Genomic DNA, 21,272 nt, shown 5'->3' with positions numbered 1-21,272 from the left:
GACGAGGCAGCCTCTCAGCCAATAAGCGTGAGAGGGGCAGGGTGGGCAGCCAATGGGCGGCCAGCGCGGGAGGAGGTGAAGCTGATCCCGCGCTAGGCTCTCCGCTCACCTCAGGAGTCTCCTTCACTCGGCACCGTCACGATGCGTGGGGCTGCGCTCCCAGGCAGTCTGGACCCACCTCCCCTGAGCTTCGGGGGTGGAAGGCTGCAGGTAGATAGATCCTTGCACGAGGTAGAAGCCATCCTACGGGAAATCTGTAGACGGAACGATGAGGCCGAAAGCAGTTAATGACGCCTCAGAGGCGAGGCGCCGGTGTAGAGGGAGCTGATCCACCACAGCTGCAGCAGCGCCTGGCGCTCCAATGGCTTCCCAGGAAGGAACTACAACTCCCAGGAGGCCGCGGGGCTCCCACCGCGCCGTATGTGAGGCAGGCGGCCATGGCACAGCCTGGCCCCGCCCCCTGGGCGCACCGCCTGCGGATCTGATTGGCTGAGAGCTCGTCTGAGGTGGCTTCCGGGAGGGGTCGGTGGGCGAAGCAACATGGCGGCGGAGAGCGGAGAAGGACCGCAGGAGATGATGGAGGGTGAGAGTCTGCTGGGGGATGGCACGGCCGCTGAGGGAGGGTCGGATCGGGACGGCTCGGCTCGCTGTCAGGCGAGGCGACTGCCGAGTGCGCGCGGTGGGGCTGGTGTGCTCTCTGCGGCCGGGCAGCCGGCGGTGTCCCCCCTCAGGCCACTGCCCGGGAGCTACCGGGCCCCCTCTGTCTGCTGAGGCGAGGCGGGCTCTGTGTGTGTTACCTGGGGCGCAGGGCCTGCCTGGTGCCTTCCTCCTCCGTGGGGGCTCCACACACACGCGCGAGAGGTGGAAGGCGTGGGTTTGCAGGGCTGGCTGTGACGTAAAAAAATATAGATGATAAGAAAGAAGTCTCCTGGCATGGCGTTGCTTTTCTTAAGCCTCCTCGTGAAACGAGAGCAAATGTTGAGGAGAGAGGAGATTCAGGTTCCCAGTGCCAGAGTTGTGGCTGGGAAAATGATGAAGGGATCTTGTAGGTTGTGCCGGGGACACGGTTGCTTTTACCTGCAGGGATGATTTTTTTTTATTTTTTTGGTTAATGCGATCACTTCTTTGTGTCATTGGTACTATTGTACATGATACTGATTTTTTTTTATTTCTAAAAGCTTTTAAAATGTACTAGTTCTAATTCCATATCCGTAATCTTTGGAATTGCACTTCATTGATCTAAGAAATTTCCTTTTTCCTCCAGTCTTCTTCCCAGATTGTTGGTTTTAGGAAGATGTGATGGGAGGAAAAAGTGCATCCAAAATCAAAGTAGAAACAAGGGGTAAGAGGCCTTTTATTTAAGACTAAACCTTTTATTTAGCTAACTTAGGATTTCTACTAACTGCATAGTGGTGTATGTGAATCTTGGTTATTTTATCTGCTTGCTACTGCTTTTTCCCCCCCTCCCAGGGCCCCCCTCCTGCAAATAGCCTCATTCTGCTCTTGTGTATCTCACACAGTTGACAAACGGATCGAGTCGGAGGAGTCTGGAGATGAAGGAGGGAAGAAGCAGGCGGTGTGCTTAGTGACAGACCTCAGCCAGCAGAGCCTGAGAGAGGAGCAGAATGGGGAGAGCTCTGCAGGTACCATGCCAGCCTCCTGATGCTGCTGGGAAGGGCTTCCTTCCCCTGGTGTTCAGGAGTGTGTCTGTGTGTGTGTCAGTCCCTGGGGGGTGTTGTGGTAGTGGTGTCAACCCTGGTTAACGAGTTTGGTCTGCCCCAGAGCAAACTTAGTTAAAAATAAATAAAATACAGTGTTCTCAGTGCTAAAATGAAGCTGCCTGCTTCTTACGGGATCACTGGTAATAGACCTTTGGGGTTTTTTTCCCTTATTTTTTTTGCCCATCCACGTTTCTGTGTGAAATCTAACACGATAAAGCAAAACACCTTTCCTCATACTTTGTCTTTGGATAGGTAGTAATTTTCTGTGGAAAGATGCTGGAAGTGTTCATTAGAAAGAAGCAGCTTTCCTAAATTCTGCTTTAGTGTACATCTAGCTTGTTACTTAGGGCTGCCAGGTGCCTTTGGGAGGCACAGGTGGCTGTTTCTAGGCTGCCTGAAGGAAGCTATCCATTTTATTTGTTTAATTTAAGAATTCTAAGCTGTATCACAGTTACATCTGCTTGAATCATCATGACTTTAAACTTCTGCAACTCTTTGTATTAGATCACTGGGTGGAAATGTTGACAGCCTTTTTTGAAGCCTCTGTGTGTTGGATGGAAGGGTTTGCTTTTCAGTGGCTTGCACTGAATTTGCCTGAACAGATCCATTTGCAAAGACCCTGTATGGCAATACCTTCTGGGCTTTTGGTGCTAGCTAACAGCCTGAGGTTCTGATATCATCTTTTTTGGTAGAAATGTTCATGTGCTTATTTACTGGTCTGGAAATGAAGTGATACAGTAAATTTTCTGCAGCAGATTTTCATCCTCTTTTTGGCTTTGCATGCTGTGAACACTGCAATTTGCAAAGCAACTTTCACTGTTTCCAAACTAGAAGTTGCTGTGAGAATTCCCAGTGTCATCTCCCAGCTATAAATACACTCCCTGTAGTTATAATTATATATTTATATTTAAATATGAATTTAAAAAGTGTTGAGGTGGTGTCTGCACAAGCACGAGATCACACCTTGCACACTGTCCATCCCAGGCTCTGTGTGAGCAGCACAGCCATGCAGATCAGGCCTGGGTTTCCTTTGCATGCATTTGACACTGACTGCTCATTTAACTGTGGATTTGAGGTTCTGTTTTGTGTGTTGTACCCCTGGGAATATTAATATTAGAGAAAATCTTTCAGGTGACATCCTTCAAATCCCATGGAAGCACAAAAAGAGCATTCAGATTCGGCTGCTGAATTGCACGGGGTGCTGTTTAATGTAGTGACTGTGTTGTTACTTCTCTCTCCAAGCTGTGAGGATCCAAACAACTTCTACTAGTCTAGAAGCCAAGGAGAGGAATAATTTTGGAACATTTGAGTTAGTTTCCACAGACAGCTTTCGAGTTCCTCAGCTGAAAGGAAAATGAGATTTTTCTCTGTGTTTTTTCAAAGAAGATCATAAATAAAGGGACCCCAAGCAGCTGAAATTTCAAATTTAACATCCAGCTTATCCTCTGAGGAGCAGTGCTTCTGTTTAGAAAACTTCTGACTTGGCTATTTATAATACTTTTTTCATGCCAGCACAGTTAAAAGGTGTAGTTAGGCTTTTAGTTGCTTTAAATGCCTGTGGTACTGTGAGCTTACATAACTCAGCAACTGCTCTTCCCTGCTGCGGAATTTGGGTTTCCTGAATGTTGTATTTTTTTCCTACATCTGCAAAGCCACGTAGCTCCCAGGCATGAGTTACACAGGAATCTGCTTCAGGAACTTCACTCCCAGAGCAATGCTTTTTTCCCCCTGGAGAAACCTCCTGCATTAAAAATTGTGGGCTTTTAGTTCTGCTGCTTCGTTGTCAAGTGGTTGTTGAAGGGTCAGTTTAGGGTGGTTTGGGTCTGCTTGGTTCATAAGTGAAATGCTGGTTGACAATTGATAGGGCTGTAAATGTGGCAAAACCATTTTTACTCCTCTTCAAGAGGAAAATGTATTTTGGTGTTCTCATACCAATACTGATTTATCATTGTGCACATCACTCAGGCTGTTAAACAGAGAGTGACTTATACACAGTAGGTAAACTCTGTGAGTTAATCTTGTTACATAAATGCTAAAAAATTGTTTTTATTGTTGTAAACTTGATACAAATATCCTGTGTGATTTGGGTTTGTGCCTTGGGACTTGTGTGCTTCCTGTGCTGGCTTTACCAGGACTCCTCACTCAAAACTTTAACATCAGAGTATTGAACTCATTGCCATCACAAATTGTGTATAAATGATCTGTACTGAGTGCTATGCTGAAACATCTCATTTTATAGAGAAGCCTGCCAGCCAAACAAGGTCAAAAATACTTTTTTTACCTGAAATTATTTTTTTTGTGTGTTTTTTTTTTTGTTTGTTTTGTTAAAGAATATTTTCTTTACTGATTTATAAAAAAGCACCACCTGGCTTTACTTTTTGGACAACTCTGAAGTCTCAAAAGAAGTTCTTTCAGCATCAGCACTAACTTACTGCTAGTACAACCTATTACAAGGGAAATAATTTGGGGTTTTTTATATGAGATTTCAAATAACTTCCAAACTTGGGCTGAATTCCTGTTGGCCATAAATTCAACCAGTGTGCTTGTTTGGCTTGGAGCACTTTGTGCTGGCAGCCCTTTGCACCCCAGAAATAGCTCAAAGAGATGCAGCCTTTGTAGCAGCAGGGTAGGGTACCTCACTTTCCTGCTGAGGTGCACAGCTTCTGATCTGGAAGTAAAATAAGAAAATACAAGTGTTGCCCTCTGCTAAAGTGCCATTCAATGCTGGTACAGCTGACCAGCTCATTTGCAGCCCCAAAATGTAATGTCTGCTTCCTGGTACTTTATACTGTAAAGAATATTGAAAGCTGAGGGATAGGGGATTGATTTTTAGTCTTGACTTCCAGGAGTCAGTTCAGTTGGTGCTCTTTCCCATTTTGGTGCCCATACAGCAAGGTAAATGCTGGGTGTGTAGCTATCAGCACCTTGGTGTGGTGGCAGTATTAAACACTGTCATGCTTGGGTACTTTTCATCCTTACAGTGCTACTTACCATGCCCACTGTCAGTAGGAAAAGCACTCATTTAGTAGAGTGGACACTTGGTGTTTACAAGGCTGTTGTAACCATGTTTAGGCTATGAAAATTGTCATGACTTCTGGCTTAATGGGATAAACTTGCATGCAGTGCTGCAGGAGTTAGTGCATTCATGGGAAGCCTTTGGTATTTGTAATTAAAATTCTGCAGGCTTTTTGGTAGTACACACAGAAGCTAAAAATGGGAAGTGGGGAGGGGAAGTCTGTGTTGCAGAGTTGATTTAGGATTTCTTTGGAAATCGGTGCAACCAGAACACCCTCTGCAACAAATGGGAATTGGGTGTGAATTATTCAGCATGGATTTATCCAGCAAGCTTTGCTCCCTCTTGTGCTGTGATAGAAGCACAGCAAATGCTGGGCTGTCTTCCAGAGCTGTAAAGGCATTTCCCAAGAAAATGTATGCAGTGTGATTAACAATGTTTCCTAGCATATTAGTTCAGTCAAACAAAAGGAAAGAAATGGGTGCAGAAGTGTGTACAACATTGACATTAACAGCATTATTTGTGAAAGACAAGCTGAAGGATGGGATTGCTGAGCTGCTTGATCATTCCTGGCACTGTATCACTATAGACATTCTTGGCCAATTGGTGAAGTGTATTTTTAATGCAGTGAAATATCAGAACTGTGTATCTTGTGTTTCTTTTTCTGATGAGCATTTGCTGCCTCTCCAGATATCAGTTATTGTTACCTTGCCTTTAGCTGTCAGGTGACAGAAGCTTATGGTGTATTTGCTTCTGCAGGACAAGCAGAGACACCAGTGGACATGGAGACAATTAGCTTGGACCCAGAAGCTGAGGTAAAGGCAGATTTTTGTCCTGATGGGCTTTATACAATGGGAAGAAAAGGTTGGCAAAGGCAAGTGTTGAAACCTGGTTGAAAGATCTAATTCTTCTGAAGGTGCTGGTGACCATGATCTTCCCCAGAATGAAATCAGAGGCTTTAGGCTGGAAGTAGAGGTGGTTTTATTCTTGATCAGTAGCTGAAACATTTTGCTAGGTTTAAATTAAGGGTGGAGGCTGTGTGCTGCAAGCATTGTTGATGGGCAACAGGCTGTTGTGAGAATACTTTTAATGAGCTGATTGCTGCTGTCAGACAGACCCACAATTAGCAGTAGGGGCAGCTACATAACTGCCCTTGTTCCTTGGCACTGAGAGCCTTCTGAGCCTGTTAGCTGAGGAGTTCTTGAGCTTGGGCAGTGAAGTCAGTTTCCTGCAGAGCTGGAACACCTGGGGCTGGACAGCACACATGTGAAGTGCAGCAGTTGATCACCAGTGCAGAGTTAATGGTCACAGAACCACCAGATTGTTTGAACTAAGAGTGGTTGCTGTTCAGCTGAGGCCTGGAGCTGGGAATAGCAAGCTGTGTTTCCAGAGAAGCCCTAGTGAAGTGAGGAAGAGGATTTTGTGCAGCACTTTATTCATGCCAGACTTCAGCAGAAGTCATCTGTCTCAGTACAGTCAGAATGCACTGCAAAAGTTTTCTAATTCTGGCAAAACAATGCTCAGGCTCAGGGAAGGGCTGTTGCCTTTTCTCATTTACTGAGTTTCCAGTTGACAGGCTCAGGCTGCAGGCTTCACCTGTGGTGGTAAAAGCATGTGCCAAACCAAATGCTCACAAGCTCTTTGAAGGGCTGTTTTAATGGTGTTTTAATGTTTTTCCACAGTTTGTAAAACTATAATTTTCTGTAGAACAAAGTACCAGGCTGGTCTTTGAAGAATGTTTTGAAACAACTGCTGAATCCCTCCATTTCTCTTTCAGGATGTTGACTTGAATCATTTCCGAATTGGGAAGATAGAAGGATTTGAAGTGCTCAAGAAAGTGAAGGTAACAGTACTGAGGAACAGAGAATGCCTCTTTGAATTGGAGATTTTGAGTATTGTAAGAGGACACACTGGGGACTCTCTCTGTGGCTGAGATCCTAATGAGTTCACTTCATGTTTAACTGCAGGAGGTGACTCATTTGTCAAAGAGTAATAAAAATCCTCGAGTATCCTGCATGTTAGTTTTGGAAGTGGATTGAGAGACAATGCATCAGGGCTCATCCTAAGAGATGCATTGCACAGCAGGCTTAACACAGAGTAATGCAGATGGGAAGGGGCCTCTGGAGATCTCTAGTGAAACCCTGCTCAAAGCAGGTCCAGCTAGAGCATGCTGCTTCAGGCCTTGTCAAGTCAAGCTCTTGGGTATTTCCAAGGATAGAGATTACACAGCACCTCTTTGATACCTTTACAGTGCTTGTCCACCTTTGTGGTAAAAAGATTTCCTTCTGCAGAGTTGTGATAAAATAAGAGAAGATTCTATTTAAAAAAAACTAAAACCAAAACAAAACAAAAAAACAAACCAAACCAAACAAAACAAAAAAAAAACCAACAAACCAGCCTCCCCCAAAACTGAATAGTGAAGAAAAACCCACAGCCCTGTTGTTGGAAGGCCAAAAGGCATCACATGCTGTCATTTATATAAATTTTCCTGTTTGTTTTTACACTTTTCTCCAACTTTCAGACTCTGTGTCTCCGTCAGAATTTGATTAAGCACATTGAGAATCTGGAGCAGTTGCAGACCTTGAGGGAACTGGATCTTTATGACAATCAAATTCAGAAGATTGAGAACTTGGAGTCTCTGGTGGAACTGGAGTGAGTCCAGGGGGATGACAAAGGGGGATCACCAGCATGAGGCCGAGGGTGGTTTGCCCCTCAGAGAGTTTCTCATTCTGGTATTTGTCACCCAGACCTTTCCTGATGTTTATCTATGTGGAGGAGAACATCTCTTCTCCATTGGTATTTAACCTGGGAAGCAGACTAGTTTCAAGTATCCTGCATTCAGGCACCCCTTGCTCTTGGCAAGGGAGAAGGGCAGTTTTTATTCCTGCAAAAATGTCAAGTTTTCAGGGGAGATTAGGACTCTCTTTGGAGGGTGTTAGGGAAGGAGTAGTGCTCTCCCAAGTTTCTAGCACTTGTCTGTTTTGACTCTGGAGATGCATTACAAAACTCTTCCCACTGGGGGAAGGGGGACTGACCTGCTTCCCATATCATATCTGCTTCATGCTTCTGGGAGGCCTTGACATTGTCCTGTCAGAGGCAGATCTTGTAGGCACCTACCTTTCCCAAAGAATACATTGTGCTGAAGATTTGCTTCTTCCTACAGCAGCAGCTCTGTGGCTGGACAAGATGGTGTCCACCTGCTGTACACAACACATAGCTTTAATATTTTTTTTTCCTCAACAGCACTATAGAGGCATTTTGAAAGTTATATTTGTTGTCATTTCTGAGAAATAGCCTCAAGGCTTAGCAAAGTGCTTGATCTCCAAATCCAAAGTGCTTTTGGATTGACAGGAAGCTGAACAGGAGCCAGCAGTGTGCCCAGGTGGCCAAGAAGGCCAATGGCATCCTGGCCAGGCTCAGGAACAGCGTGGCCAGCAGGTCCAGGGAAGGGATTCTGCCCCTGTGCTCAGCCCTGGTGAGGCCACAACTTGAGTCCTGTGTCCAGTTCTGGGCCCCTCAGGAAGTTCAGGAAGGAGATTGAGGTGCTGGAGCAGGTCCAGAGAAGAGCAAGGAGGCTGTGAAGGGATCCAGCACAGATACTGTGAGGAGAGGCTGAGGGAGCTGGGGGTGTTGAGGCTGGAGAAGAGGAGGCTCAGGGGAGACCTCATCACTCTCTCCAACTCCCTGAAAGGAGGTTGGAGCCAGGGGGGGGTTGGTCTCTTTTCCCAGGCAACTCTCAGCAAGACAAGAGGGCAGGGTCTCAAGTTGTGCCAGGGGAGGTTTAGGTTGGAGATTCGAAAGAATTTCTTTCTGGAGAGGGTGATCAGGCATTGGAATGGGCTGCCCAGGGAAGTAGTGGATTCTCCGTGTCTGGAGATCTTTCCAAAGAGCCTGGATGTGGCACTGAGTGCCATGGGCTGGGAACCACGGGGGGAGTGGATCAAGGGTTGGACTTGATGATCTCTGAGGTCCCTTCCAGCCCAGTTGATTCTATGGTTCTATGATCTCTGGAGATAGTGAGGTTCCCCACCAATCTGCACGTGCCTCTTCCAGAATCTCTTGTGCCTGATGGACTGAGCAGACCTTTGCTTTGTTTTACCTCAGGATCCTGGACATCTCCTTTAATGTTCTGCGGCACATTGAAGGACTGGATCGTCTCACCCAGCTTAAAAAGCTCTTCCTTGTCAACAACAAAATCAGCAAAATTGAGAACCTGAACAACTTGCAGATGCTACAGATGCTGGAGTTGGGATCCAATCGAATTAGGGTAGGTGTTGGCTCGAGAGTTTGGAGCTCTTTGGCTTGGGATTAGCTTTCTGAAAGTGCAACCTCAGGGACTTTTGCTTGCAGTTTTGTGTTTGTTGTTCCAGTCATTTACTGTGTCATTGCTTATTGCTGTGCATGCTGGATCCTTTAATTACGTATGCATGCAGTGCCTGGCTACTCAATTACTCTATGAATTTCCCTCCTTAGTGAACTCATCCATTCTCTGTGTGTTGCCTTTTGTAGGTGACTGTTTACTCCTGCTAGGGAGCCAAGTCTGTTAAGACTGGCAATTACTGTTTTCCCTTACCTTTTAGAGGCTGGTACTGTGTTGATAAAGTCTATTGGCAAAGTGAATTCTAGTTTGATTTGTATGTGTTAACTGATAACCTATTACATCAGTTAGTCCCTGCCAGGAGAAAGATTTTCTTGTGGCTTTGCTCTGAAATGCCCCAAAAACACGATACTGTGCTGCTGATCATGTTTTTATTTGTTATGGTGCACTTTGACCTTTTCAATTTAGGTGATTTAATATCTGTGCTGCTTAAAAGGAAGCAGTTCTGAGTACCCTCTGTCCTTAAGGTGTGGTTTTCTGCATTTCATTCAGTTTGTAAGAGAACTGTTGAAACAGCTGACACGGAAAACTTGAAAGATGCAAAGTAAACTGTTATGTTTTTAGGAACTTTTTAAATTAAATGCACTTTAGAAAATACTTGTAACAGGTATTGAATGTGTTTCAGTCTGAAAATGGTCATAGTTGGTGAGCCCTGTTCACAATATCTGAAAAATTACTTGTTTTCCTAATTTGTTTAAGAGCAAATTAGGAAAAGAACCATTTGTCCTCTGTATTTCAAGCCTTGTGGAAGCACAGTTCTCTTTTGAGAAGAGAAGGAAACTTCAGCTATTATAAGCAGCCATTTAGGGCAGAAATGTGTGTGCTGCTGATGGGAAAATTGTATTTTGCTTCTAAAGCTCAGCTGAACCGAATTTGTTTCCATCCAAAGGAATTTCTACTTTGGAAACAAAGTTACCTGGGGGAATAGATCTAGGGTGTGAGAGTATCAGTTAGATCAGATGAGTAATTAGGAGCCACAGAGTTTGCATAGGCTGGGGAAACATGAGCTGGAGAGAGATGCACTTCCCTTTATTCGGAAGAATAAAGCACACTCAGGTCTTTACCTTTCAGAAGCTGGGTTAAGCAAAACTTCCACATCTAAGTGTCTTCACCTTCTTAAAAAAAAAAAAAAAAAATCAATTTCTGAATAGATACTTAGGCAGTACCAATGTTGTCAAGCCAAATAGTATCTTCTGAACAATTAGGTTAGATTAAATGTGTATTCTCAGTGTTGAGCATATTAACAAAACAACCAAAGAACCCAGAGTTATCACTGTATGGATAACACACACACTGGGTAACACTTCTTATATTACTTTTATTTCCAGTGTGGTTTTGTTTGGGTTTTTTTAATCTGTTAAGTCTATGCTCAAACAGCACTGCTCTGTACTTCTCATTGCTTCACTAAAGTGAGTAAACTGTGCCTAAGCTAGAGAGGAAGGATTGTGTTATTTTGAGGCATGTGGAACATTATTAGAAGTTTTCTTTTGGGAGAATAGTTTGGCTGTGTGCTTCATAGGTGGGCATATCCTTCAATCTTTAGGGTAGAAGCCTCTGGATTATCTGTTCTGGCATCATTCTTGGCTCTGAAGTGCCTGATATCCCCTGTGCATTAAAGTTGCTGCAATAATGCTGTCTTGGTCATTTTGCTGCACAGTCTAACCTTTGGGAGTGCACTTACCCTGAGCCCATCCTGACTTACCAAGCAATTGTAGTTCTTTTCCTTTTTATGAATGGTGGGGAAGAGGAACTTTATGTTTAAGCTGATGCATTTCATGCTTTTTTCCATAGTTGTACTGAGGCAACTTGAAGGCAAGCACATCTTTATTTGTTCCTTATATTCCTTCCCCACCTCCATGTCCATCTGTTCCACACTCATTTAAGTATAGCTTTCTTAATAGCTTTAAGTAGCTTTCTTGTTTTCCTGCCTATTTTCTTCTCAGTTTCCTCAAAGTCACAAGTATTTTCTTCTCAGGGCTGAGAGAGCTACCAATGAGCATCAAATCTATCATTTTCTTGCAAAGTCAAAAGAGAGGGGTAAGTCCACAGGCTAGAAGGAGGGTGAATCCAAATCTGAGCTGATCAACACCTTATGTTGAGTATCTTGGCAGCTGTGGGATAGAGGGTGAAAAGTTTCTTTCCATTCCAGAGTGTAACTATAAATTCAAGTGTGTGTGTTTGTGTTCATCTTCCTCTTCATTCCTTTATGCACACACAGGGAAACACACACACATGTACACACAAACACAGAGGAATTTTCTTTCTTCTGTTTACAGGAACCTTTTCTTGCCCTTTTGACTCTCTTCTGTTCATGCTTGCTGGTGCCCCTTACTTTGTGTATAAAGAATATGGTTCTTCTTGATGCCTTACAGAGATCTTGATTTTCTCCCAGTGAAGGCTGAGCTCAGGACTTTAAACTGGTAGAGTGTGTATTTTCTGTCAGTAGCATGGATATTTAAAACATGTACATCACTTCATCTGGCACGTGTTATGTTCTGACCATAGCATGAATACATAGCCAGAAGTTAAGTGTATTATCCCACAGGCCCATGAGACAATTAACCTTGCTCCTGACAGAGAAACTGTTGTGCAGGGAGCTGAATATCTTGCCTCTGACTGTATTAGCTGTCACTAACAGCCAGGACTAAATGTGACAGTTTTAGTTTCTCCTCCCAGGTTCTCTTTCCCATTCTCTAGTGATAATTTTTTCCTGCTTCTCAAGTGGGTATCTGCTGCCCTGGATACACACTCATGGCCTAGGGAGTGTCACTTTTAGTGCTGAGTCTTCTCATTCTCTGCTCTTGCTGACAGTGGAGGCAACAACCAGGACAGGGTGACGTGTCAGCAGGTAGGAGTATCACCAGTCAGCTGTCACACAGGCTGAGGGTCACTGTTACTGCACAAAGTTCTGTCCTTACTCTGCTCTGGGGAGGCCCTGCCTTGTGCTGTGGAACTGGTAGGCTTGTGTTTCTCAGGAGGGCAGCTCCATGGGACAAGGCTATAAAATGTCAGCTACATCTGCAGGCTGGAGCCTCACAGCATTAACAGTGTCTCCTTTCATCACCCTGCAGGTAATTGAAAACATTGACACCTTGGCTAATCTTGACAGTCTGTTCCTTGGAAAGAATAAAATCACCAAGATTCAGAACTTGGATGCACTGACAAACTTGACTGTGCTCAGTATACAGGTAATTGGGTTTACTTTGTATTGTTATGGCTTGAAGAGCCTGGATTGCATGAATGACCTTACAGTTTATCAGAAACTACACTTTATTTCTGTGCTGTAAGAATGTGGGTATTCTCTGTGCTGTCTTCTCTCATCCCTTCGTTGTGAAACAAATGTTTGGTTTCTGTGGAAGCGAGAACAGGAAATGAATTATATCCCCCATTTCCTTCCTCAAATATGGTTTCTCAATGTATTAAATAATATCAAATAAGTTGCACCAAGGAAGTCAGTCTAACAACAGTGGGCTCAGTGTCACTGCAGGCTTCCTGAAGGGGGAAAAAATATGGACAAGCCTGTGCTAAGTCAAGTCTGTCCTTTATGACCTTATGAGAAGCTGCATGCTAGTATCTCATAAATCTGATGGTAAGCAAGTTGTTCTTGCTGTATGTTGTAATACCTGTGTGCACCATTATTATATAGGACATAAAGAATTATTTACAGCTGAGTGTGTTGAGATTGAAATGTGGCAACTTCCCTTCTGACCATTCCACTAAAAAGACCAAAAAAATGAATGCTATTAATACATATGTATGTTGTGTCCAAAGGCACCAAGTGGAAAGCTTTCAGACTAAAACTTTTGATGGGAAGGTCAGAGTCAGATTCTTCTCAACTTGGGGGCTTAGGTTGCCATTGCTGTTAAAGAAATCAAACAAGCTGAGCTCACCAGATCACTGTGGTCCTGAGCAAACAGTTTCTGCTTCCCATCCACACTGCAGAAGGATTCTTTTCTCTGGTGGTTTTTGTTTTGTCTAGAGTGGGCTGTAAGTGCTGTTATACTTTCAGAATAATCGCCTGACCAAGATTGAGGGGCTGCAGAGCTTGGTGAATTTGCGTGAGTTGTACATCAGCCACAATGGCATTGAAGTCATCGAGGGACTGGAGAACAATGTGAGCAGGTTTTTTGCTAACTTTGTGACAGAATTTTTGCCCTGAGATGCTCCTGTTGGTGGTTGTGTTTTTTGGAAGTTTTGTGGGGTCCTTTGTCTCCAGAAAAGATGACAAAGATCCAAGTATTTGTTAAAATATCTTGTATAAATGAAGCTCCTCCGGGTCCTCAGGTGTAGAGTTGTTTCCATGATCTGGGAAGGGGAAGAACAGGCTGTGGTTACTGCTGCAGCCTGGCTGATCTGCAGCAGTGGAAAGACTGATGGACACAGCTGGCTGTCTGCAGCCTTTCAGACAGTTTGTTGATTACCAGGAATTCTTTTCAGTAGGATAACAGCCAGAGCTGGGAATAACAAAAGAGCTGTGGCATGTGGCTTCCCTTCATGTCAGTATACATTGCTAGATTTCTGGATAAGATTGACTTCACAGGAGCCTGCAGCATTTTCATTCTCACCCAGCAGTAGAAGGCATAGTCAGAGATCAGAGACAGTCTTCAGCTTAGTTGGGTGTATATAAGGCAGAAAAACCCCCGAACCTTTTTGTCTAATTGTTGAGTTTTCTGTTGCAAAAAGCTTGTCTACCTGGACTTCAGCAAGGCCTTTGACACCGTCTCCCAGAGCATTCTCCTGAAAAAGCTGTCAGGCCACAGCTTGGACAGGGGCACTCTGTGCTGGGTTAGGAACTGGCTGGAGGGCCGGGCCCAGAGAGTGGTGCTGAACGGGGCTGCATCAAAATGGCAGCTGTGGTGTCCCCTAGGGATCAGTGTTGGGCCCGGTTCTGTTTAATATCTTTATGGATGATTGAGATGAGGGGATTGAGTCCATCATCAGCAAATGTGCAGATGACACTAAGCTCGGGGGGAGTGTGGATCAGCTGGAAGGCAGGAGGGCTCTGCAGAGGGACCTGGACAGACCGGAGAGTTGGGCTGATTCCAAGGGGATGAGGTTCAAGAAGGCCAAGTGCCGGGTCCTGCACTTTGGCCACAACAACCCCATGGGGAGCTCCAGGCTGGGCACAGAGTGGCAGAAAGGGAGCTGGGAGTCTGGATTGCCAGGAAGCTGAACAGGAGGCAGCAGTGTGCCCAGGTGGCCAAGAAGGTCAATGGCATCCTGGGCTGGCTCAGGACCAGCGTGGCCAGCAGGTCCAGGGAAGGGATTCTGCCCCTCTGCTCAGCCCTGGTGAGGCCACAACTTGAGTCCTGTGTCCAGTTCTGGGCCCCTCAGGAAGTTCAGGAAGGAGATTGAGGTGCTGGAGCAGGTCCAGAGAAGAGCAAGGAGGCTGTGAAGGGATCCAGCACAGATCCTGTGAGGAGAGGCTGAGGGAGCTGGGGGTGTTGAGGCTGGAGAAGAGGAGGCTCAGGGGAGACCTCATCACTCTCTCCAACTCCCTGAAAGGAGGTTGGAGCCAGGGGGGGGTCGGTCTCTTTTCCCAGGCAACTCTCAGCAAGACAAGAGGGCAGGGTCTCAAGTTGTGCCAGGGGAGGTTTAGGTTGGAGATTCGAAAGAATTTCTTTCTGGAGAGGGTGATCAGCCATTGGAATGGGCTGCCCAGGGAAGTAGTGGATTCTCCGTGTCTGGAGATATTTCAAAAGAGCCTGGATGTGGCACTGAGTGCCATGGGCTGGGAACCACGGGGGGAGTGGATCAAGGGTTGGACTTGATGATCTCTGAGGTCCCTTCCAACCCAGCCAATTCTGTGATTCTATGAACTCTGTTGCTTGAGGACACTTACAATCTGATTTGTAAGAGATTCTTCCTCCTAGTGTACTGCAAAGAAAAAGCTCACATTTTAGTAGCCCTTGGGTGGCAGTGTCCATCTGGCCAGTAATTGCTTTCCTTTTTGTCACATGGCTTCTGGGAGGTCAGTAACCCAGCTTAATTAAAAAGAGTCTTCCTTGCTGTGTTTAGTCAGTGAGAGTTCTGTGTTGCATGTAAGCAGCTGGCAGTATGTGTCTGTGCTTCTGACAGTTTCTGGGTCTGGACCTGAAAAAAAAGCGGGACAGAGAAGATGAAAGGAAATCCATTCTAATGTTTTTGTGTTTGCCTGTCTAGAACAAACTCACAATGCTGGACATTGCATCCAACAGAATCAAGAAAATTGAAAATATCAGTCACCTAACAGAGCTGCAGGAATTCTGGGTAAGGACAGGCTGGAAATGTTCCATGGAATGTCTGTACAATGGTGGAAGAAACCCTTCTGATAGGAAGTAGTAGGAGGGTGGTGTTATGTTTATGTCTTGGAGTAAACTTCTCATTCAGGTGACCACCTTCAAATCCTGACAGTCTGCATGGATAGAGTATAGGGTGATTCCCCTGAAAGAAAGAGTTGGGCTTCAAAAAATGCTTTGCAGAGCTTTGCTTAGTGGTGAGGAGCCTGTCTCTATGTAGGAAACAGGCCCTGCCTTCACACCTCTGCTGGTTATGAAACAGCTTTACTGTGTCCTAATTTTGCAGATCTCATCTTTAAAGAAAGATGTTTTTCTTTTAAAGTGATGATAGCAGCAGAGTGGGGAAGCTGATGCTGTCTCACCACTGCACTGAAGACCAGTACCTGTTTAGAACAGAGACTGCATGCTCAATTTATAATAAAATGAAGCTGTCTGCTGGTTTACTTCCCTTCCTGAAGCAAGTAACTGCTTAGGGCTGCTTCTGTTTCTTTCTGGCACCCTAAATCCCTAACCCCTTTCTTATTCATAAGTCTCCTCAGGAAATATGCAGAGGCACCCCCTGCAGAAACATCAGTACCCTGCCATCTTTGGGAGCTAGGTACAACTCTGCTGATGCTTGGCAGGAAAAGCAGCAGATGTTGATCAGTTGGGATGTGCTTTAGCTCTTGTAGAGTTTTTGCATGTCAAGGCTGAGAGTGAGGGTTGTGCTGCTTAATGTCTGTCATCTGGAGTTGAGTTATTTAAACTCCTGGGCAGAGGATGAGATCCAAGGAGCAGAAAGCAGCTGCAAAGCCTAGAGTGGCCTCACTTGATCCATTCTCCTGATCTTACAGTGTGACTTACTAGATAGCCAGGGGTGGTACCTGTCTGTGCCTATTCTGCAAGGAACTCTAAATAAGAAGAGCTGAGAAGCCCATTTAATATGACACCTTTTGGGTGATAAAAACAAGACAGTGTGGTATGGCTGGCGTGGGGCTTGCTGTGATCCTTTGAAACTTCATCCTTGTAGGACCTTAACAGGATTTGACTTTTTTTTTGCCAAAACATGAGTGTGTTTTTAGAGTCTTTTGTCAAAGCAGAGCACTGGACAGGAGAGTCTAACTGAATCCAGAAAATGCCCTCTGGGCTTTTTTTTTTCTGCTTTAACACTGTTATGTGCATTTGTATAAAGAGCAGAGCACCCAAAGGTGTGCTCACCCAGGAAGCCTGGTGAGCCTGGAGGAGCTTGGTGCTTCCCCTGGAGTGTGCAAGCAGTTTTTGTGGGGAAGTGAGGTAAAAGGGAGAGGAAAACATCACTTTTCAGATCAGTTTGGGACCTTCTTTGGTGTTTCCTAGGAGGTCATGAAAGTAGAGATGTCACAGTGAAAGAGAGTCTTGATATCAGAGTTCCTATGGGCTGGGACACTGTCCTAGTGTCTCGCTGGGTCTTTCCCAACATACTAATTGGACTGGGTATGCTGCCTGAAGGGTGGAGCATTTGACCAGCAGCCCCCCAGGAGAGTGTGGGATGATTAGCAAGGCATGGAGCATGGAAGAGGAGAACAGATCTCTGAGGCTGCAGGGGGAGGAAGGCACAGGCAGCAGTCATCTTTCCGAGTAGCAGCAGTGTGGCCAGGTCCCTGCTCACCAGGCTTCGTGTGGGAGTCTGTTTGTTTTTGAGTGTGCCTGTGTGTGCTCTGCAGATGAATGATAATCTCGTTGAGAGCTGGAGTGACCTGGACGAGCTGAAAGGAGCCAAGAATTTGGAAACTGTGTATCTGGAGAGAAACCCCTTGCAGAAGGACCCCCAGTACCGGCGTAAAATCATGCTGGCCCTCCCGACTATCCGGCAGATTGACGCCACCTTCGTGCGATTCTGAGCCTCCTGCTGCCCTCCTTGCAGAAATGTCCCAACTGGGTTTTTTTTATCCACTTACCACACCCCGGGTCTTCAGTACACTGACACTGGCAGAGCAAATGGTCAATAAAAAGCACTGAATACCAGATCTCGTGTACAATGCACTCGTTGTTTTTGAGATGTTGATGTTATTATTATTAAATCTTAACACAAGAGACTTCCTTGTGCTTGTGTCTGTTATTTTATGTGGGAGGTTTTGGCAGAAATTGCTTGCAACAGACTGAAGCCACTTGGAGATACTTCTTGCCTTTTTTTGACACTGTGACACACCTTCAGGTTAGTAACACCCTTGCAAACGTAATGGCTCCAGACCCGGGCTCAGTGGTGGTCTGTGATACTTGAAGACTGATGGTGTTGACATTGGGAGGAATCTGATAGAGATGTTCATCCAGGTTATTGCGTGTGAGTCGTGCCAAATATCTGCTTGAAAAACTCTAGGAAGGAAAGATTTGCCTTTCCATAGCAATTGTTGTTTTTTTTTAACAGAGCTAGAAGCTCATGAGAGGATTGAGGACAAATAGCTTGAGGTACGAAAGCAGTGTGGGGAGCTTCACCCTTCATGGAGCCACAAGTGATGGAGCTTTGAAGTTTAAATGTGCTGTAGGCTAATGTGGGAACTGGAAAAGAGGTTAAAAGCTGAGTAGAAGGGGCATAGACTCTGCTTGAGGAGGTGAGGGGGTGGGGCCAGCCCACACTTACAAGTTCTTTATTGGTTGTGACTATTTGCTTCCTGATTTCCCAGGGTTGGAACAAAATACAGCTGATGCTGAGGTGTCCCTTCTTCCTGGCTGAAGCCAAGGCTGCTTCCAGATCTCTTCCCGGATAGGACCAGCTCTAGAGGTAACCACTGATCTAATCTGACTTCAACTACATCCTTTCTTAGAATAGCTATTGAGGTCCATTTGTAGAAACCCTTGGTAAAGCCCTCCTGCCTGGAATGCCACTTGCTAGGGCTGCAGTTTTGGCAGTGTGGGTCTGAAGAAGACCCCTCTGTAGGGGGTTCAGAGGGGCTTCAGATACAAGATGATCTTGGTGTAGTGAAAGCTGCTGCTTGTTTCACTGCAGTACCTTTCTCTGTGGGTGGTTGTTTGATCTCTGCTGAGTGACAGCTGTCACCTTCCTGTTATCACTGCCTGCTGGATCAGGGTTTATCCATGGTAGGAGCCCCTCAGCACTTTTGCAAATACAGCCTCTTGCAGTATGATTTAGGAATCAGTCCAGGACTCTTCTGTGGCCAAGGTATTCAGCATTGCCTCAGCATCATCATTTGCTTGTTATTAACACTAAATTAATACACCTGATGTTAACCTGTGAAATACATTAATGCTACTGGTCAACAAGGGTGCCCTGTAGTCCCTCCCCCTTGGAACAGAACTGCTTGGGACATTGCTGCTCTCCTTGCCCTGGGTGCCTGACTTCCAGTCCAGTGCTGGAGCAGATGGGCAGAGCTGCTTGCTGTTCCAGTTCCACCTCACAGAGGCGGCTCATGTGTGCAAGCTGGAACCCCCTCAAACTGGGAACACCCAGCCAAGCAAGGGCTACCAGTAGAAATAATATCCATGACACTCCAAGCTGTTTCAGGTTTTATTTTAGAATTTATAAAATTCCAGTGTCATCCATAGTCGTGAGCCTTTTTACATGTTTGCATATAGTCTCCAAATTCCAAAGTTAAGGCCAAGGGATCATTGCTATGGAAACATACAATATGGAAGACATCAAAGAGAGGAAATGAACACATGCCACAGTCTGCTGCGGAGGGAGGATGGTGAAGGGGACAGTACTAGGTACAATCACTTCATGACCTTCTTTAGAGTGGAGGTTTGGGCTATGGGACACAAGCCCAAAAGGTGGTGACCCAAATGTAACTCAAGCCTAGCTGTGCAAGTGTGTGAGGGCAGGGGGGGAGGAAGAGGAAGAGGGGGGGGCAATAGGCTTGGTGACACAGGACAGACCTAAGCTAGGGGGTGATAACCGTTTCCTAACAGGCACAGGGGGGAGGGTGTCACCGTGTCACCCTGCTTCTCTCTGACCCACCCTGTCTCCCGAGCTTGAGGAAAGGCCACCCTGTCCTTCAGGGGCAGCCTGGTGCCCTGCAATGGGCCACGGTCAGCTCTGGTCAGTTCTCAAATTTAAGGAGAGCACTGTGAGGTTTTGGTTCAGCTGCACAGCAGCCTCTTCCAAGAAGGGCTGGTGCAGGAAGGAGAAGTGTTGGCATCTCAGGCCTGCCAGACAGAGGGGAAGGCAAGAATGCTGGGCTCAGCTTGCCAGAATTTTGGGCCTTTGCTCCTTATGCAGCACTAGAGAAGAGAGGTGAGGGATACCTGCTAGAGCTGAAGCAGCTGGGATAGAGGAATGGCTCAGACTACAACCTCTGTAGGACCGAGGCAGGGGAAGAACACAGAATCCCAGTGCTCCCTCTCTCCCTCCACCAATGTGGTTTTCCTCTTACTGTCTGGAGGAGCTTGGACACAGCCCCCTCCCAGCAAGCCATGGCAGGCACTAGAAGCAAGTGGCCCAGAACACAGATCACCCTCTGCCCCCCGGGGGCCTTGGAGCAGAAGCCTGGCTCAGCACCTCTGCAGGTGAAGGCTGTTCTAGCTCAGCAAGCAGTGCCAGGGTTCTCTCATTCACAGTCACCATGCTCAGCTCCCCCCTGCAGGAGCTCCAGCAGCCACTCCAGACAAAAGGCTCCTCCTCCGTGCACTGGGTGGAGATTTGGGTGCCAAGGCAAGAGCTGGAACAGCTGCTTACCCCCCTAAACTGAGAGGCCACCATCCTACTGACTTTTGAGGTAGAAAGAAGGCAATAGTAATAGATGTCCCTACTGCTCCTGCCCAGCTGCTGCAGTGCCAGCAGAGGACTGCAGCTTCTCAAGGCTCTGCTTCCCACCAGCTTCTCCTGGGCCACACCACAGCAACCTTGGCCAACCCAAATCTCTCCCACCTGCTCACACACATCAGGTGAGGTGCTGGCTCAGCTGCCTGCTCACACTGTTGGCAAGGGGGAAGGAGGGACTGCAGGGAACTGAGTCTGGGGTCTGTCATCAGGTGCTGGAAGACTTCTCAAGCCTGCAGGCTGGGGCGGTGCTGCACCTCCTGAAACCACGCTCACACCACGCTGTGCTCAGGGGTGTTTGTTTACCTGACCAGGGTAGCCACACGTTGTCCTGGTCCCTTCTCCATCTCTGCTGCCTCTACAGCCTATTGTAGGTTTTTGTTCCTTTAAAAAGATTAGTTTCTGACCTTTTAGATTATTTTAAGCTCTCCCCACAGTCAGCTATCAGCATTAAATGAATTTTTGGCAGTTAAAAGGAAAAAAAAAAAAAGTTGATTGCACTCTACAAAGGTAAGGTAAGGCCTGGGATAAACACAAAGGAAAGAGGGCAAACGTTTTGGCTTTAGAAAGTCAAGGAAATTTATTTCCTGAGGTCATGAGACAGGAAGTAGATTCCTAGCCACAGTAAAGGAGGTCTCCTAATGAAGGCGAGAATGCCAAGTAAGACATGCTCAAGAGAGCAGAATGTTCTGCTAGCGCTTGGGAAGCTGCAAATCTTAGCCACTTTGAGTCAATTATGAAGTTTCTAACAAAAACACACACATTTAGTGTTTGAATCTCAGTGGAAATCTTGTTCCAAAGGAGGAAGGAATATCCATCAAGAGATGAGGGTGGGTCCTAGCCACGGTGACAGCTGAGGGGAGCAGGATGGGGTCTAGCACTCCCAACACCATTAGGAGACCTCTTGGGGCAATTGACTTGTGCTCCAGCCACTGGGTCAGATTTCAGACAGGAAGTTTTGTGGCAGGTTAGTGTCAGGTCAGCGGGCTGGAGGAGTTTCTGCTTCCAGGTCATTATCGTTTGGGTCCCCAGGGAAGAGTCTTGGGGGCCACTTGAGCCCCAAAGCTGGGGAAGTCTTCAGAACTGCTCATATCAGGGGCCTAGAGCAAACAAAAAGGGAACAAGTTAAGCTCCTGCCCTGCTGCCAACC

The 21,272-nt window shown here is 46.1% G+C and overlaps 2 protein-coding genes across 4 annotated transcripts in view; one reads left to right on the top strand and one right to left on the bottom strand.

Moving 5' to 3' along the window:
* The first annotated feature begins 508 nt into the window (after positions 1-508).
* On the top strand, positions 509-17,444 carry PPP1R7 (protein phosphatase 1 regulatory subunit 7). 2 transcript variants are annotated; one of them, XM_030456349.1, is made up of 11 exons: positions 509-583; positions 1,265-1,342; positions 1,521-1,643; positions 5,494-5,549; positions 6,512-6,577; positions 7,256-7,386; positions 8,839-9,001; positions 12,184-12,300; positions 13,122-13,226; positions 15,275-15,361; positions 17,073-17,444. In XM_030456349.1, the coding sequence occupies exons 2-11, from the start codon at positions 1,300-1,302 to the stop codon at positions 17,247-17,249; spliced, it is 1,068 nt and encodes a 355-aa protein (XP_030312209.1). In that variant the 5' UTR covers positions 509-583; positions 1,265-1,299; the 3' UTR covers positions 17,250-17,444. The 2 variants fall into 2 exon arrangements, with proteins under 2 accessions (XP_030312209.1, XP_030312210.1); XM_030456350.1 differs by lacking the exon at positions 1,265-1,342 and having other exon boundaries at positions 512-583.
* Positions 17,445-18,858: 1,414 nt separating this feature from the next.
* Positions 18,859-21,272, bottom strand: part of HDLBP (high density lipoprotein binding protein) — a 39,185-nt gene continuing 36,771 nt past the window's right edge. For both annotated transcript variants that reach the window (XM_008500844.2, XM_030455978.1), the window contains exon 28: positions 18,859-21,222. In XM_008500844.2, the coding sequence (XP_008499066.1) occupies positions 21,136-21,222 (87 nt within the window). In that variant the 3' untranslated portion in view covers positions 18,859-21,135. The remainder of the gene's footprint in view (positions 21,223-21,272) is intronic.

The sequence above is a fragment of the Calypte anna genome, chromosome 9, assembly GCF_003957555.1.
Source record: "Calypte anna isolate BGI_N300 chromosome 9, bCalAnn1_v1.p, whole genome shotgun sequence".
NCBI lineage: Eukaryota > Metazoa > Chordata > Aves > Apodiformes > Trochilidae > Calypte > Calypte anna.
This window is presented reverse-complemented; position numbering and strand designations above follow the sequence as displayed.

Excerpts from the sequence above, each read along its gene's own strand:
- PPP1R7 (XM_030456349.1), top strand. The coding sequence starts at position 1,300 with ATGGGAGGAAAAAGTGCATCCAAAATCAAAGTAGAAACAAGGG. Across the intron at positions 5,550-6,511 it reads GCTTGGACCCAGAAGCTGAG|GATGTTGACTTGAATCATTT; the intron begins GTAAAGGCAGAT and ends TTTCTCTTTCAG. Across the intron at positions 7,387-8,838 it reads GAGTCTCTGGTGGAACTGGA|GATCCTGGACATCTCCTTTA; the intron begins GTGAGTCCAGGG and ends GTTTTACCTCAG.